The following is a 19,382-nucleotide window of genomic DNA, read 5'->3' as shown; positions in this document are numbered from 1 at the left end:
TGAACATAGAACTGGTGGGCTGGACCAGTGACGACAGCGAATGTGGACACCTGACAGTTGTTTCCAAAGGGGTGGAGGGCTCGGTGGGCTGGCTGCTCAGTCGGTGTAAAGAAGGACTGTTGTTATAGTGATCTTTTGTTGTTTTGTTCATCTGAGGTGAATTTAAATCAGTTGTACTTGATGTTGACCAGAGAACATGAACCAGTGCCACCATCTGCCTTTTGCTACAGACAAACAGCCAAGGCAGAAGGTCCAGCTGGAGGCTCCTGGTCACCCCCAGAGGAACAGCTCTGGAGGTGACCACTTCCGTTGGAGGCAGCTCCAACAGACGTGAACGGTGGTTAGATGAAGTTAGTGCTGGGAACACAAGTCAACCCATGAAACGGCTTTCCATCAATTAATTTTTAAAAAATCTCACAGAAAATGAAACTTTTAGAAAATATTCATCTCGTTTGGGTCAACAGACTGTCTGTTCTGAACTTGAACAGGAATGATTTGAAATCAAGAGTAAGTCCAGTAACTCCCATCTAATTGACCTACCACTGCTGTCCAACCAGACCTCCGTCAGGACTGAGATCAAGAGTCAGGTCCACTCTTCACATCAGTGTCAGTGGTTTGTCTGTGCTCGTGTTATCAGAGCAACATGTCTGTTCACACAGAGAGTTGTGTTTTAGAGTATTACATGTACCCTGATGTGTTCACCTGAATGCCCACATTTGGTAACTTAATTGTTGCATAAAGATATAAACATTAAATAACGCAGTATGTAGCCGCAAGAGGACACAAGCCAGTGTCTTATTGTGCCGGTCCCAAGCCCGGATAAATACAGAGGGTTGCGTCAGGAAGGGCATCCGGCGTAAAACTTTTGCCAAATCAAAGATGCGAATCAAACCTATGACTTCCATACCGGATCGGTCGAGGCCCGGGTTAACAACGACCGCCATCGGCGCTGTTGACCTACAGGGCGCCGGTGGAAATTGGATTACTGTTGGTCGAAGAAGGAGAGGAGGAAAGTGCGTTCGCACGAAGAAAGAGAAGAGGAACACCAAGAGTATAGGACTGAGAGTAGGGACGTTGAATGTTGGAACTATGACAGGAAAAGGTAGAGAGTTGGTTGACATGATGCAGAGGAGGAAGGTAGAAATACTGTGTGTCCAGGAGACCAGGTGGAAAGGTAGCAAGGCTAGAAGTTTAGGAGCAGGGTTCAAGTTGTTCTATCATGGTGTAGATGGGAAGAGAAATGGAGTAGGAGTTATCTTGAAGGAGGAGTTTGTTAGGAATGTCCTGGAGGTAAAAAGAGTGTCAGATAGAGTGATGAGTCTGAAGCTAGAAATAGAAGGTGTGATGTTCAATGTTGTTAGCGGGTATGCTCCACAGGTAGGATGTGAGCTGGAGGAGAAGGAGAAATTCTGGCTGGACTTTGATGAAGTGATGCAGAGCATGCCTAGAAGTGAGAGAGTTGTCATTGGATCAGACTTCAATGGACATGTTGGTGCAGGAAACAGAGGTGATGAGGAGGTGATGGGCAGGTTTGGTATCCAGGAGAGGAACGCAGAAGGACAGATGGTAGTTGACTTTGCAAAAAGGATGGAAATGGCTGTAGTGAATACTTTCTTCCAGAAGAGGCAGGAACATAGAGTGACCTATAAGAGTGGCGGTAGGAGCACACAGGTAGACTACATCTTGTGTAGACGGTGTAACCTGAAAGAGATCAGTGACTGCAAAGTAGTGGTAGGTGAGAGTGTAGCCAAACAGCATAGGATGGTGGTGTGTAGGATGACTCTGGTGGTGAGGAAGATGAAGAGGACAAAGGCAGAGCAGAAGACGAAATGGTGGAAGCTGAAAAAGGAAGAGTGTTGCAGGACTTTTAGGAAGGAGTTAAGACAGGCTCTGGGTGGTCAGGAGGTGCTTCCAGATGACTGGACAACTACAGCTAATGTGATCAGGGAGACAGGTAGGAGAGTACTTGGTGTGTCATCTGGAAGGAAAGTAGATAAGGAGACTTGGTGGTGGAATGAGGAGGTACAGGAGTGTATACAGAGAAAGAGGTTAGCCAAGAGGAAGTGGGACACTGAGAGGACTGAGGAGAGTAGACAGGAGTACAGGGAGATGCAGCGTAAGGTGAAGGTAGAGGTAGCAAAGGCCAAACAAGAAGCTTATGATGACTTGTATGCTAGGTTGGACAGTAAGGAGGGAGAGACTGATCTATACCGGTTGGCAAGACAGAGAGATAGAGATGGGAAGGACGTGCAGCAGGTTAGGGTGATTAAGGATAGGGATGGAAGTCTATTGACAGGTGCCAGTAGTGTGATGGGAAGATGGAAAGAGTACTTTGAAGAGTTGATGAACGTGGAAAATGAGAGAGAACAAAGACTAGAATAGGTGACTGTTGTGGACCAGGATGTAGCAAAGATTAGTCAGGATGAAGTGAGGAGGGCATTGAAGAGGATGAAGAGTGGAAAGGCAGTCGGTCCTGATGATATACCTGTAGAGGTATGGAAGTGTCTAGGAGAGGTGGCAGTAGAGTTTCTGACTGGGTTGTTCAACAGGATCTTAGATAGTGAGAAGATGCCTGAGGAATGGAGGAGAAGTGTGCTGGTGCCCATTTTTAAGAACAAGGGAGATGTGCAGAGTTGTGGCAACTACAGAGGAATAAAGCTGATGAGCCATACAATGAAGCTATGGGAGAGAGTAGTGGAAGCTAGACTAAGGGCAGAAGTGAACATTTGTGAGCAGCAGTATGGTTTCATGCCAAAAAAGAGTACTACAGATGCAGTATTTGCTTTGAGGATGTTGATAGAGAAGTACAGAGAAGGCCAGAGGGAGCTGCATTGTGTTTTTGTAGATCTGGAGAAAGCTGATGACAGGGTGCCCAGAGAGGAACTGTGGTATTGTATGAGGAAGTCTGGAGTGGCAGAGAAGTATGTTAGAACGGTGCAGGACATGTATGAAGACTGTAAGACAGTGGTGAGGTGTGTGTAGGTGTGACAGAGGAGTTCAAGGTGGAGGTGGGACTGCATCAGGGATCAGCTCTGAGCCCCTTCTTGTTTGCCATGGTGATGGACAGGCTGACAGACGAGGTTAGACAGGAATCTCCATGGACTATGATGTTTGCAGATGACATTGTGATCTGTAGTGAGAGCAGGGAACAGGTGGAGGAGAAGCTAGAGAGGTGGAGGTTTGTCCTGGAAAGGAGAGGAATGAAGGTTAGCCGCAGTAAGACAGAGTACATGTGTGTGAATGAGAGGGACCCAAGTGGAAGAGTGAGGTTAGAGGGAGAAGAGATCAAGAAGGTGGAGGATTTGAAGTACTTAGGCTCAACAGTCCAGAGCAATGGAGAGTGTGGAAAAGAGGTGAAGAAGCGTGTCCAGGCAGGATGGAACGGGTGGAGGAAAGTGTCAGGTGTGATGTGTGATAGAAGAGTTTCAGCTAAAATGAAGGGAAAGGTGTACAAAACTGTGGTGAGACCAGCGATGTTGTTTGGTCTAGAGACAGTGTCACTGAAGAAAAGACAGGAGACAGAGCTAGAGGTAGCAGAGATGAAGATGCTGAGGTTCTCTCTGGGAGTGACCAGGAAGGGTAGGATCAGGAATGAGTACATCAGAGGGACAGCACATGTTAGAGGTTCTGGAGATGAAGTCAGAGAGGCCAGACTGAGATGGTTTGGACATGTCCAGAGGAGAGATAGTGAATATATTGGTAGAAGGATGCTGAGTTTTGAACTGCCAGGCAGGAGGCTTAGAGGAAGACCAAAGAGGAGGTTTATGGATGTAATGAGGGAAGACATGAAGGTAGTTGGTGTGAGAGAAGAGGATTCAAAGGACAGGGCTAGATGGAGGAAATTGATTCGCTGTGGCGACCCCTGAAGGGAAAAGCCGAAAGGAAAAGAAGAAAGAAGATTAAATAACGCAGTATGTCTGTGTGTCTTTAATTGTTTTACATATTGTCATCAAGGACTGTCGACACGTTCACCTGATCAAATCTGGCCCAGCTTTTAAAAAGTATGGACACCCCTGTTCTAAGTCATCATCCACATCAACCCCCATACCTAAAAATTCTTCTTCCTCTGTCGTCTCCCTCCGTCCCTCCCTCATGTGTCACTTCCTGTCCATGTCCTCACTTCTCTTCGCATGAACTCAGAGTGTTTTACACTATACTGGTTTGCTGTCTCTGTACAAAAAAGTGTTGAACATGGAAGCATGAAAGAGACAGGCAACAATTTATTTTTAACCCGTTGACTACACACGCCACGGGCTTCTAAGTCCAGGAGGCATCTGAAACAGACGCCTGAGCTACCTCAGCTGGCTTTGCTCAATATGGAGGAGTTGCAGCTCAGGTCTGACTTAGTGACGGTAATGTGTACCCAACTCCGGCTTTGGTCATACAGGGATTGGACAGCCCTTAACAAAGGGCCACAAAACCCATACTCCAGAAAAGGGGGACTATTACCCGGGTCTGCATTTGTGGGGCTGGAGGTGGAAGTTGAAGACCTCGCTGATAGAGGGTTCCAACAGACATTCCCAACAGACCCTCAAAACACATTTGGGCCTACCGAGTCTCTCCACGCCCCCCAACCTTCCATTGGATCCAGGTCACCACCAGGTGGTGATGAGTTTACAAATCTGCCCCTCTCTTCACCCAAGTGTCCAAGACCTGTGATTGGAGGTCTGATGATACAATGAAGTCAAGCACCAACCTCTACACCCAATGCTCTTTCTTCTCTTCTTCTCCCATGTGCCTATGCTTCCTTCCTTTTATTTTAGGCTATTCTTTTTCCTGTTGTTATAATTATGTAACAGCATGTATATAATGTAACTTATACAGGGTCTTTGGCTGTGCCATTACTTTCTGTCATTGTTGTGTGTATTTATTGTGTCTCTTGCGAGCAGATGTCACCTGAATTTCCCTTGGGATCATTAAAGTATCTATCTATCTATCTATCTATCTATCTATCTATCTATCTATCTATCTATCTATCTATCTATCTATCTATCTATCTATCTATCTATCTATCTATCTATCTATCTATCTATCTATCTATCTATCTAACCTCGGTCTGAGGGAGCCCTGATGCATCCCTGGACATCCTTGTGCTTGAACAAGGTGTTGGTTATGGACAATCTGTGACTAGCACAGAAATCCAGTAAAAGAACCCCACTCGTGTTCAGATCAGGGATCAGGGAGATCGTTTATCCGTTCACCCCAGTCGGAGTACTATTTGGTACCCTTCCCAGGGACTCTAAGAAGGCTCCTTTATTGAGCCAATCACTTGTGGAGTTTTGATCTCCCAAAAGTTGACCAAAGTATGGAATGTGAACTGGTGGCTGGAGAGGTGCAATTGACCACCTGAATATTGAGCACCGCCGAGGTGCTCAAGGGCACCACAAATTGCTCCTATAGGATGTTTACTGACGCTATGTATGTGTGTGTGAGTCTGTGTGTGTGTGTGTGTGTGTGTGTGTGTGTGTGTGTGTGTGTGTGTGTGTGTGTGTGTGTGTGTGTTTGAGCGCGCCCTTTGGCCTGTTTATGTGGGAAATATATGGAGTGCAAAAAGGATTTCCCGATTAATAGATCTTTACTCCATTCAAAAAATGTTAATGAAGGTTTAAAAAGTTTATTATTAAGTTAGATCATGAGATGATTTTTATGGCGAATAGGCTGAAGAAATTATGTAGAAAGGAGTTTTAAATGATCAAGTTACATAAAGTCGTTGTGATTCAGTGTCTGTCCAGACGGTGGCGCCAAACCGGAAGCAGAGCGAGCAGGAAAACGGAGAAGAAGAAGCAGCGCTCGGCTATTGCTAACAGCCCCAGCAGCGGTAGAAGTTGTCAGGCCTCGCCAGCCGGTGAAGCTTGGAGAAATCCCAAAGAGGCTTTCTGGCGTCTTTCTGTGTGAACAGCTGTCAGAAGAGACTCTGTTCTGTTCTCTGGACCGGAAGACGCTCAACAAGGAAACTTTCTGCTTCCGCCCCGACGAGCTAACGCAGCTAGCTTAGCCTGCTAGCCGGAAACCATCTTGTGGACTCGGAGCACATCAGCGAACAGATTGTAAAGGATCGTGTCTGGAGGAAAAGTTGTGCTGTGAACGAGTCAAAATGTGTGACGTCCAAACGCTGAGAGCTTTTGTCCTGCAGCGACTAACTGCTGCTGCTGAAGACATCATGGAGCAGTTTGAAAGAACGTTAGCAAACCACGAGAACCAGGAGCAGCTTTGTGGACGACAGAAGCTCCTGGACGGTGTCTTCGGTCCTCAGGTCCACCTCCAGACAGCAGGTGGGTTCAGTCTGGTTCTGTGTGCGGGATGGAACCCACAGCGGTACTGACTGTAGGGATTACTGTAGGGATTACTGTAGGGATTACTGTCGGGGTTACTGTAGGGACTACTGTAGGGACTACTGTAGGGATTACTGTAGGGATTACTGTAGGGGTTACTGTAGGGACTACTGTAGGGATTACTGTAGGGATTACTGTAGGGACTACTGTAGGGACTACTGTAGGGATTACTGTAGGGATTACTGTAGGGATTACTGTAGGGATTACTGTAGGGGTTACTGTAGGGACTACTGTAGGGATTACTGTAGGGACTACTGTAGGGATTACTGTAGGGATTACTGTAGGGATTACTGTAGGGACTACTGTAGGGATTACTGTAGGGACTACTGTAGGGATTACTGTAGGGATTACTGTAGGGACTACTGTAGGGATTACTGTAGGGATTACTGTAGGGATTACTGTAGGGATTACTGTAGGGATTACTGTAGGGACTACTGTAGGGATTACTGTAGGGATTACTGTAGGGATTACTGTAGGGACTACTGTAGGGATTACTGTAGGGACTACTGTAGGGATTACTGTAGGGATTACTGTAGGGATTACTGTAGGGACTACTGTAGGGATTACTGTAGGGATTACTGTAGGGGTTACTGTAGGGATTACTGTAGGGACTACTGTAGGGATTACTGTAGGGACTACTGTAGGGACTACTGTAGGGATTACTGTAGGGACTACTGTAGGGATTACTGTAGGGGTTACTGTAGGGACTACTGTAGGGATTACTGTAGGGATTACTGTAGGGATTACTGTAGGGATTATTGTAGGGACTACTGTATGGATTACTGTAGGGGTTACTGTAGGGATTACTGTAGGGGTTACTGTAGGGATTACTGTAGGGATTACTGTAGGGATTACTGTAGGGACTACTGTAGGGACTACTGTAGGGATTACTGTAGGGACTACTGTAGGGATTACTGTAGGGGTTACTGTAGGGACTACTGTAGGGGTTACTGTAGGGACTACTGTATGGATTACCGTAGGGACTACTGTAGGGACTACTGTAGGGATTACTGTAGGGACTACTGTAGGGATTACTGTAGGGGTTACTGTAGGGGTTACTGTAGGGATTACTGTAGGGGTTACTGTAGGGACTACTGTATGGATTACTGTAGGGACTACTGTAGGGACTACTGTATGGATTACTGTAGGGGCTACTGTAGGGATTATTGTAGTGATTACTGTAGGGATTATTGTAGGGATTACTGTAGGGATTACTGTAGGGACTACTGTAGGGATTACTGTAGGGACTACTGTAGGGACTACTGTAGGGGTTACTGTAGGGATTACTGTAGGGATTACTGTAGGGATTACTGTAGGGGTTACTGTAGGGATTACTGTAGGGGTTACTGTAGGGATTACTGTAGGGACTACTGTAGGGATTACTGTAGGGACTACTGTATGGATTACTGTAGGGATTACTGTAGGGATTACTGTAGGGATTATTGTAGGGACTACTGTATGGATTACTGTAGGGGTTACTGTAGGGATTACTGTAGGGATTACTGTAGGGACTACTGTAGGGACTACTGTAGGGACTACTGTAGGGACTACTGTAGGGACTACTGTAGGGATTACTGTAGGGACTACTGTAGGGATTACTGTAGGGGTTACTGTAGGGGTTACTGTAGGGACTACTGTAGGGGTTACTGTAGGGACTACTGTATGGATTACTGTAGGGACTACTGTAGGGACTACTGTAGGGACTACTGTAGGGATTACTGTAGGGACTACTGTAGGGATTACTGTAGGGGTTACTGTAGGGATTACTGTAGGGGTTACTGTAGGGACTACTGTATGGATTACTGTATGGATTACTGTAGGGACTACTGTAGGGATTACTGTAGGGATTACTGTAGGGACTACTGTAGGGATTACTGTAGGGGTTACTGTAGGGACTACTGTAGGGATTACTGTAGGGATTACTGTAGGGATTACTGTAGGGATTATTGTAGGGACTACTGTATGGATTACTGTAGGGGTTACTGTAGGGATTACTGTAGGGGTTACTGTAGGGATTACTGTAGGGATTACTGTAGGGATTACTGTAGGGACTACTGTAGGGACTACTGTAGGGATTACTGTAGGGACTACTGTAGGGATTACTGTAGGGGTTACTGTAGGGACTACTGTAGGGGTTACTGTAGGGACTACTGTATGGATTACTGTAGGGACTACTGTAGGGACTACTGTAGGGACTACTGTAGGGATTACTGTAGGGACTACTGTAGGGATTACTGTAGGGGTTACTGTAGGGGTTACTGTAGGGATTACTGTAGGGGTTACTGTAGGGACTACTGTATGGATTACTGTAGGGACTACTGTAGGGACTACTGTATGGATTACTGTAGGGGCTACTGTAGGGATTATTGTAGTGATTACTGTAGGGATTATTGTAGGGATTACTGTAGGGATTACTGTAGGGACTACTGTAGGGATTACTGTAGGGACTACTGTAGGGATTACTGTAGGGACTACTGTAGGGGTTACTGTAGGGATTACTGTAGGGATTACTGTAGGGATTACTGTAGGGGTTACTGTAGGGATTACTGTAGGGGTTACTGTAGGGATTACTGTAGGGACTACTGTAGGGACTACTGTAGGGATTACTGTAGGGACTACTGTATGGATTACTGTAGGGATTACTGTAGGGATTACTGTAGGGATTATTGTAGGGACTACTGTATGGATTACTGTAGGGGTTACTGTAGGGATTACTGTAGGGATTACTGTAGGGACTACTGTAGGGACTACTGTAGGGACTACTGTAGGGACTACTGTAGGGATTACTGTAGGGACTACTGTAGGGATTACTGTAGGGATTACTGTAGGGGTTACTGTAGGGACTACTGTAGGGGTTACTGTAGGGACTACTGTATGGATTACTGTAGGGACTACTGTAGGGACTACTGTAGGGACTACTGTAGGGATTACTGTAGGGACTACTGTAGGGATTACTGTAGGGGTTACTGTAGGGATTACTGTAGGGGTTACTGTAGGGACTACTGTATGGATTACTGTAGGGACTACTGTAGGGACTACTGTATGGATTACTGTAGGGACTACTGTAGGGGCTACTGTAGGGATTACTGTAGGGACTACTGTAGGGATTACTGTAGGGATTACTGTAGGGATTACTGTAGGGATTACTGTAGGGGTTACTGTAGGGACTACTGTAGGGATTACTGTAGGGATTACTGTAGGGATTACTGTAGGGATTATTGTAGGGATTACTGTAGGGATTACTGTAGGGACTACTGTAGGGATTACTGTAGGGACTACTGTAGGGATTACTGTAGGGACTACTGTAGGGGTTACTGTAGGGATTACTGTAGGGATTACTGTAGGGGTTACTGTAGGGATTACTGTAGGGACTACTGTAGGGACTACTGTAGGGACTACTGTATGGATTACTGTAGGGATTACTGTAGGGATTATTGTAGGGACTACTGTATGGATTACTGTAGGGGTTACTGTATGGATTACTGTAGGGGTTACTGTAGGGACTACTGTATGGATTACTGTAGGGACTACTGTAGGGACTACTGTAGGGACTACTGTAGGGATTACTGTAGGGATTACTGTAGGGGTTACTGTAGGGACTACTGTAGGGGTTACTGTAGGGACTACTGTATGGATTACTGTAGGGACTACTGTAGGGACTACTGTAGGGATTACTGTAGGGACTACTGTAGGTATTACTGTAGGGGGTTACTGTAGGGATTACTGTAGGGGTTACTGTAGGGACTACTGTATGGATTACTGTAGGGACTACTGTAGGGACTACTGTATGGATTACTGTAGGGACTACTGTAGGGACTACTGTAGGGATTACTGTAGGGACTACTGTAGGGATTACTGTAGGGATTACTGTAGGGGTTACTGTAGGGACTACTGTAGGGATTACTGTAGGGACTACTGTAGGGATTACTGTAGGGATTACTGTAGGGACTACTGTCGGGACTACTGTAGGGGTTACTGTAGGGATTACTGTAGGGATTACTGTAGGGATTACTGTAGGGACTACTGTAGGGACTACTGTCGGGACTACTGTAGGGGTTACTGTAGGGATTACTGTAGGGATTACTGTAGGGGTTACTGTAGGGATTACTGTAGGGACTACTGTATGGATTACTGTAGGGACTACTGTAGGGACTACTGTATGGATTACTGTAGGGACTACTGTAGGGACTACTGTAGGGATTACTGTAGGGACTACTGTAGGGATTACTGTAGGGACTACTGTATGGATTACTGTAGGGACTACTGTAGGGATTACTGTAGGGACTACTGTAGGGATTACTGTAGGGACTACTGTATGAATTACTGTAGGGACTACTGTAGGGATTACTGTAGGGATTACTGTATGGACTACTGTAGGGATTACTGTATGGATTACTGTAGGGACTACTGTATGGATTACTGTAGGGACTACTGTAGGGATTACTGTAGGGATTACTGTAGGGACTACTGTAGGGATTACTGTAGGGACTACTGTCGGCACTACTGTCGGGATTACTGTAGGGACTACTGTAGGGACTACTGTAGGGATTACTGTAGGGATTACTGTAGGGACTACTGTAGGGGTTACTGTAGGGATTACTGTAGGGATTACTGTAGGGATTACTGTAGGGACTACTGTAGGGACTACTGTCGGGACTACTGTAGGGGTTACTGTAGGGATTACTGTAGGGATTACTGTAGGGACTACTGTAGGGACTACTGTAGGGACTACTGTAGGGGTTACTGTAGGGATTACTGTAGGGGTTACTGTAGGGATTACTGTAGGGGTTACTGTAGGGATTACTGTAGGGATTACTGTAGGGACTACTGTAGGGATTACTGTAGGGACTACTGTAGGGAGTACTGTAGGGGTTACTGTAGGGATTACTGTAGGGATTACTGTCGGGATTACTGTAGGGATTACTGTAGGGACTACTGTAGGGATTACTGTAGGGACTATTGTAGGGATTACTGTCAGGATTACCATCAGGATAACTATCAGGATTACTAACGGGATTACTCTCAGGATACCTGATAGTTATATACCTGTTTGTATGTCTTATTGTTTGGGTGGGTTTGTATTTCCTTAGTCTGTGTGTTCTGTTGTTACTGTTGATCTTTAATGAAGTCCTGACAAACTCCTCCCACTCAGCCCGAACAAAAAGTTAACTTTTTCTTTGCTGTCAGATGACCAAACTCATATCTTTAATATATTAAGCTGTTACCAGATGAACTACATGATGATCTCAGTTGGCTGTTGGGGTTCGTGACCTAAACAAATCTGTTAATTCCACAGATTGCTCTTCCTTGTTTGTCCTTTAACAAGTTGATTAAATCCCGGCTGTTGGATCCAGTTTCCAATGTTTCCTGTCTCGGAGAACAACAGCTGGGGGATGTGAACCCAGTCTGCTTCAGTAGCTGGCGTCGCTTTGTCACTGATACACAATAAAACCAGGATGCATCCAAACCTTCTGGTCAAATAGAAGGGTCTGAAAGTCAGGAACAGATCCCCCCGTTCACGGTGTTCTGACGACACCACCGATCATTTAGGTGCAGATCCCTCATTTAGGTGCCTCTAGATCAGCTGATGTCTGTCTGGTACCAAAGACGTAACCAGCTTTCTGTAGAACACAATAAAGACACGTCCATCCAGTCCATATAACAACACACCAGTCTCCCACGCGTCCATACGGTCCACAAACAACCAACGTTTCACAAATCAAGCTAACAAAACAGAAACAGGATGACAGAATCGTGTCACAGCCGTGTCGCGCCCCAGAAGTGTTCAAACGTTTCAGTTTATGAAACATAAACTAGTGTCCATCACGTTTTAGTTTTCTTTGTGATGTAAATAGGTTTACGGTTTAGGGGGCTAATAGTTAACAAGACAACAGTAAAAAAGAAGGACTGACCATCATGTAGTTTCTGTTTAGTTACTTGAAGGTGAATCAACACAATGAATAAAGGAAAGTTAACAAGACATCCACTGATGCACAACCTGTGACACACCATCAGCGTTGCTTCCTCGGATCTTAGGGTGTTTTGGGTCTTGCCACAGACGCCTTCCTCAGGTGACGAGGCTGATCAGTTCTTGGCCTGGGTCCAGGTGGCTTGCTACTGCACCCACTGCCCCCCCTCCCTTTCAACCAGAGCCATCTGGAGGCATCCTGCACAGGCCAATGCTGCTGAGGCTGGGTGGTAACCACAAACATCTGCGTCGGTAGCTGCTTACCCTTTGCTCCAAGCCTTCCACCACGGTCATGGTGACCTCATGTATGAGCAGAAGCCAGAGGATACTTGGAAGACTTCCGTGCTGGTAGATGGAGGCCTAGGATCTTCCAGGGAGCCCAGACTCCACTGTTTTCAACATGGATGGATAGGTAGATACTTTATCAACCCTGGGGAAAATTCCGTATATCATCTGCTCACAATAAATACATAAATGCCAGAGTTCAATGCAATTTCCTCCGGGATTATTAAAGTATCTATCTATCTATCTATCTATCTATCTATCTATCTATCTATCTATCTATCTATCTATCTATCTATCTATCTATCTATCTATCTTCATTTTACCTCAAGAAAGTAGTGCACCCCTGGGATGCGCTTCAAAAAAATTGTGCAAGAAGTAACAAGAACCAATGCAGTCAGGGACTGCAACATCCTGCGACACCCCTGAATTCAAAATTTTACCCTGACCTTCTTGCTTAGGTCAAAGATCAAAGCTAGTGCTCTGGCCTAATATCTTCGCAACTGTTGCAGATAGATGAAACAAAAAGCACGTTACTCAGGCAGCAAAGGGGATGAAAATGAGATGATGGGCTTGACCTTTAGAAAACTAGGTCAAGGTCAAATTTCAACTTGTGCACACTCAGGAACCGGATAAGATAGAAAGACGAGGGGGAAGGCCAGTGTGAGTAAGACCATAGAGCAAAGCTAATGCATGTGTTGATAGAGGCAGCTCAGAGGGGTGTGAAGATAGGGAGCTTAGAGCTACGCCCCATTAAACAGAGTGTTTGGGAGGGAAGTGATTTTATCAACATTCAATCAAAGATATCAAGGACCACGGATCAGTTTGGGGCAAGATTACTGTAGTTGGACATGTGGGAGCTGAATGATGTGAATTAAAAAAAGCATAATATGGAACCTTTAACATCCTGTTTAGAGCATATGAGGCAGCCAGTCTGCTTTTGACCAAGAAAATGGTTGATCAACTTGCAAGAATTGGCCAAGAAACACACCCTTTTCCTGACTCTCATTCCGCCTTCTCCTGTGGAACTTTACCCTACACAGAGTCCAGATCTGCTGCTTTCTTGTACTGCCTGTTGAGCAGCTGAAGCCCTGCTCTTGATACCCTGATTTTCCATGCTCTTTGGTTTGGAGCAAAGGCCAAATCCATATTGATCAGCTGCAATGTTCACTGTGAGGGTGATCATTCTTTTCAACCAATGGTCCACATCCCCTTATGCTGTCACTTTCAGGATATAGTCTACATCGTCATCGAACTGACTCCATTCAGCTCTCTGCACATTGTGGCCACTGGATCCTCGTTAGAGCCGAAGGCACCCATCCAGTTGTTATGACTGGAGCTTGCTGGCTTTGGATGTTCCGTGGGTTGCTGTCTTTCGGGGGCTTAATCGGGCATGTGAGATGTTGGCAGTGGTTGTAGGCAACACTAGGAGACTTTGGGCATTATGGGTTGCCTTTGTATTTTTATTTTGTTGTCTGTCTGATTTTGGTTTGGGCAGTAAACCCTCCCCACCCTGGGTTGCCGTCTCTCCAATCGTCCTCTGACTTTCTAGATGTCAACCACCCTCTTTGTGGTCTGCTCCTCATTAACAATTAACTAATTAAGTTAACAATACATCTACTAAAGCACAACCTTGGACCCAACGTCAGTGTTGCTTCCTGGGATCATTGGGTGTTTCGGGTCTTGCAACAGCTATGTTTCGGGTTCTCCTCCAGGCAACTGGACCGAGGTTGATCAGTTCCTGGCCTGTGTCCAAGTGACTTTCTACTGATCCCACTGCTCCTCAACCACAGCCATCTGGAGGCTTTTCCTGCTGCTTCCATCTTTTTCTTATGGTTCGTCTTCAATTGGCGCCCTTTATGCTCAGGGTACTGTATGCTTTGCTCAGGGAGTGGCTGGAAAATCCCTGACTGTCCACCTCTACTGGCGTAAACCTGGTCCTCCATTGCTCCTCTGACAATCCTCCACCAGATCCTGACATTTCTCCCTCTTTCTTTCTTGTGGTTTATCCTTTCTCTCCTCCCAGGGAACCGTCGGTTCCAACAAGATGAGTTGTTTTGTGGCCTCTGACACCAAGATGATGTCAGGTCTTAGTCTGGTCTGGGTGTTGTGTGCCGCAATCTTTTTGAAACTCTTTACAGAAATTAAATTCAAAATATTTATCCATTAAAAATTTGTCTGAACATGAATTTTTTTTGTTTTTCAGATGTCCAACTGATGTTGGTGACAAAACAAGAGGTTGACCCTGAGCAGCAGGATTTAAGGTCCAATCTGGATCAGGACGTCCCTCCAGAACCTCCACACATCAAAGAGGAACCAGAGGAATTCCAGACCAATCAGATTGATCAGCTGCAAGGGATGAAGGAGGAGGAGGAAGAGGAAGAGGAGGAGGAGGAGGAGGATGTCCCAGAGTTAATATTCTCTTCAGTCCCTGTGAAAAGTGAAGAAGATGATGAAGAGATACCTCAGTCCTCAAGGCTTTATGGTGAAAAAATGAAAACAGAGGCTTATTACTATGACTACGAAGGCCTAGAACCAGATGAAGACCAGATGTCACACTCCTCTGAACCAGAGGATGGTGACAATTGTGACCCAGCGGAGACTATTGAGCCTCAGTCAGACTTCAACCAGTTTAGGCACAACCAAGAAGCTGATTGTGCTCCTGGAAATCCACCAGTTAGCTTCTCTGAAGGTGGTTCCTGCTCTGGTGACGGGAAACTTCTGCGGGAACAAAGTGGAGTTCAGACAGGAAAGAAATACAGTTGTTCATTTTGTGAACTAACCTTTCGATTCAGATCAGATCGTCAGCGCCACATGATGCTCCACACAGGTGAGAAGCCCTTCAGCTGTTCGTTCTGTGGCAAAGGATTTAGAGAAAGTCGAGATCTCTGGGTGCACACAAGAATCCACACAGGAGAGAAACCCTTTAATTGTTCAGTCTGCAATAAAGAATTCAGGCAAGCTCAACATCTAAGAGAACACATGAGTATCCATACAGGACAGAAACCCTTCAAGTGTTTAGTGTGCAATAAAGGGTTTAGACGTGGCTCAGACCTAACAGAGCACAGGAGAGTCCACACAGGAGAGAAACCCTTCATTTGCTCAGTGTGTGGGAAAGGGTTCACACATCGTGGTAGTCTCAGGAAGCACACAGTAATCCACACTGGAGACAAACCCTTTATTTGTTCAGTGTGCGGTATAGGATATAGACAGAGTGGAACTCTAAAGACACATATGAGAACCCACAGTGGGGAGACGCCCATTGGTTAAAGTGTTTGTAATAAAAACTTAACTCTGGTTGTTCATTTGAGCAAACATGTGTTACCAACAGAAATGGATTTAAATGAAGATGTCTGTTTGTTTTAGTGTAAACTGTTCATAGATGTGATTCCCTGATCAATCATCTGGATTGAAGGCCAAACTGATCACCAGTCTCCCTAAAAATAAATGCAAATTTGTGGACTTTCCAGAATTAAACTGGTTTTTTTTCCGCAGTGTGTGTGTCCCTCTCCTGAACAATGACTCTCTTCTGCTCTGGCTCTGAGTTCCTACCTAGGGCGTGGCTCATCCATGCTTCACACAAAGACACACAAACAAGTTGGTCCATGATGCAACAACGACTTCCCCCAAAGTAAAGCTGGGTAAACGTCGATCCCCAAATTGCAAACAAAACGTTAGCGTGTTTGAAGTATGTCGATGCACAAGCTGCCACAACAAACCAGGTGCCAGAGGTGGTGACAAAGACAGGAACGCTTTATTCAGTTGGATTCACTGGATATGGATCTCGTCACTCTGCTACTGTTGTGGCCACCTGGTCCGGAGTATAGAGGACTTCTCCCATCGTTGGACCTCCCCACAAAGATCCAGTACAGAAAAGTTCCTTCTCCATCTGGAGAAATCCTACGATTCTCCGGTAGATTTTAACCCGCCAAATCTGGATTATTTTAAGACTATCATAGTCCCATGACTGTTTCTGACAGAAGGTCACGGCACAACCGAGGAGCCAGGAAGAGAGGGAGGACAGGGGCCACACAATTTGAAGGTCAGGGATTGGCCCTTGTCATGTATACCCCATCCCTACATCTTTTTGTCTAATATCTGATCCCTCCGGAACAAAGCTGAGGTATTGCAGGCGCAGGTCAAACTCTGTCACATATTCAGGAATGCGTGCATCTTGGCAACCATGGAAACGTTTTCAGATGACAGTTATGGATGGGGAATAAAGATTTGATGGCTTTGGTATCCAACTGGATCGTGTTTCGAGGGATTGCGAACAAGTTGTTTGTTACTCTGGGGTATGTCCGTCTGAGGGAAAAAGAGTAATGAATGTGAACTGATCCGTCAAGTGACTCAGAGTTTTTGGAATTATGAATCACTCACATTATCAGACATTGTCCTGCACCTTCAAATCCAATGGCCTTGGAATTGGAGGTGCTGATCTTCATCACACTCACGTCACACAGCTACAAACCAACCCAGTACACACTGAAGGTAGTGACTTGATGAGAATAACAGGACATCATCCGCAAAAAAGCAGAGATGAAATCCTTTGGTCCCAAACTGGACTTTTTCTGGCCCCCGGCTGCACGTAGGATTCCACAAACTGAGCCTCTGGTTTACTGAGCATCTATCTGACTATTGGTCTGCAGTGGGCATTGATCCTCCTGCTGCTGCTCAGCTCCGATTGGTCATTCGCTGGACTCCAGACCACACCTCCTATGCTGCAGCCAGTTAGCCTGATTGGAGCGTCAGGGGTCCCTCCGCTCTTTGTCAGTTTCTGGGCGGCTTGTAAATGTGTGGCAGCTCTCCTCTGGGTTGGCTTTTCTGATTTAGAGACTATTTGTACAGCTTTTGTGTGTTCCTTTGATGCATGTTACTGATTGCTGTTTTATTGGGTGCATAAGTGGTGTCTTTTGTTGAAGTTAAGTGTCGTGAAGAGCTTTGTTTCTATTCAATTCAAATTTTAAAAAAAACTTTATTTGGCCCCAAGGGGCAAATGAAAGCACATAAAGCAGGATTAGTGTAAAAGTGCAAACACAACTTAAACAATAATGAAATAACATCATTCACTGTTGTTGTTAAGTAATAATTCAAAAACGTAGTTAGTTCAAAACCCAGTTAGTTTAGAACCTAATTTGTTCAAAACCTAGTGGGTTAGTTACTTAGTTCTAAAAGTAGTTTAAAACCTAGTTAGTTTAGAGCCTTATTTGCTTAAAATATTGTGGGATGGTTCAAAAACTACTTAGTTCAAAACCTAGTGAGCTATTGTCTGTTTGTGTAGACATTTAAATTTATACTGACACATTTTTTAGGTTACTTTGAGTTTCCCAGCTCCCACTGGCCCTTTTTCTTTATTCTTTTTTCTTATCAATCTCTGTTAATCAATTCTTAAATTCTTAATGTTTAATAAATCACTTTCCCCGTTAATCGATCTGGATAATTTTATGTTGTTTCCCTTTCCCCCAGATGGGTCGTGACAGTATTCCACCAGAATGTTAAGTAGTGGGGAGAGAACTATCAGGAACAAACATGACCTCCATAGGCCTGTCTGATCCCCCCCTGTGGAGGCTGCAGACTGTTTCCTCAAACTTCATCCCAGATGAGCGATGTGTCAGTAGACTCTAAACAACACGACTTCTGCTCGTTGTACACGCTGCAGTGAGAGCAAAGGGTCAGATCCTCCAGAACAATCATAAGCTTACTGTTGGGTTTGTCTGTCTGTTAAAACGCTTTGAAATATCTACTGGCGTGATTAAGCGCTATACCAATAAACGTCGATTGATTATCACTATGCTTCCGAAAAAGATGCAAAAGTTGGAGAAGAGTCAAGTGACAATGAGAATGTTCTTGAATAAAAAACAATCAAAAGGTAATGAAGAAAACCAGACAAATATTACTACAGATATTACTGAAATGTGTGTGAAGGTTCTGTCAGCTCGGTGCAGCGTCTACAGAAGACGCTAAATGAAGTAAAGGCAAAGAAAACTTGATTGAAAAGCAAAGGTGAAAAAAAATACATCTTTATTATTGAAACTTTTTTTAAATGACAACTGGTCTTTAACATTTTGATAAAAATAACATGTAATTTTACTTTTTTTTGTTTTAAACAGTTATGACGTAGTTAATAAAATAATTAAAATTCGGTTTCTTTAATTTTCATATTGTACTATTGGCATAACTCAATCCTTGTATACGCTTCTACCGTATATTCTGTTGTTACTTTTGGGATGCGTAAACGTCATGTAGGGATGCACATATTTCTTTTGGAGTGCATCCCAGGGATGCACTACTTTCTTTAGGTAAAATAGACCACGGCTATTGGTGGAAGAACAAAGGAATGTTGGCTATTACCAAGGAAACCATGGAAAACAGCTACGTCAGCTCTTGATTTCTTGAGTTCTTATGTAATATAGGTGTATGTATAAGAATGAATATTCTTCATTTGAACTGTTTGTAATGCATATGCAGATTTACTCGATTTAAAATAAAATTGAAAAAGTTGTCACGGAAAACTATTATGAGCTGTTTTTGTTGTCATTTTTGTCCAAAAACACGTACCTTTAAAAATTCAAAATTAAAATGTACAAGAAATTAAGGAAACAAAGTGCCTTTGGGCGGAGCCATCTGACATTACCTGTGTCATGTCCTTCCTATACTTTGATGTAGGCCCACCCCTCTGTTTGAGGCAGAGGTGCTGGGCCACGCCCTGTTTTATGGCTGAGAAAAAGTCTGTTGGTCTTAATTGTCTTCTTTCTCAAACAGCTGCTTAATATTTACTGTGAAATGTCAGACAGGATGAA

At 44.7% G+C, this 19,382-nt stretch overlaps 1 protein-coding gene across 2 annotated transcripts; it reads left to right on the top strand.

The window, feature by feature from the left end:
- Positions 1-5,668: 5,668 nt before the first annotated feature.
- LOC137600759 (zinc finger protein 70-like) lies at positions 5,669-19,089 on the top strand. 2 transcript variants are annotated; one of them, XM_068322557.1, is made up of 3 exons: positions 5,669-6,272; positions 14,789-15,412; positions 16,078-19,089. In XM_068322557.1, exons 1-3 carry the CDS (start codon positions 6,095-6,097, stop codon positions 16,095-16,097), a joined length of 822 nt encoding a protein of 273 aa, XP_068178658.1. In that variant the 5' UTR covers positions 5,669-6,094; the 3' UTR covers positions 16,098-19,089. The 2 variants fall into 2 exon arrangements, with proteins under 2 accessions (XP_068178658.1, XP_068178656.1); XM_068322555.1 differs by having other exon boundaries at positions 14,789-19,089.
- Positions 19,090-19,382: the final 293 nt, after the last annotated feature.

This window comes from Antennarius striatus, chromosome 8 (genome assembly GCF_040054535.1).
Source record: "Antennarius striatus isolate MH-2024 chromosome 8, ASM4005453v1, whole genome shotgun sequence".
NCBI lineage: Eukaryota > Metazoa > Chordata > Actinopteri > Lophiiformes > Antennariidae > Antennarius > Antennarius striatus.
This window is presented reverse-complemented; position numbering and strand designations above follow the sequence as displayed.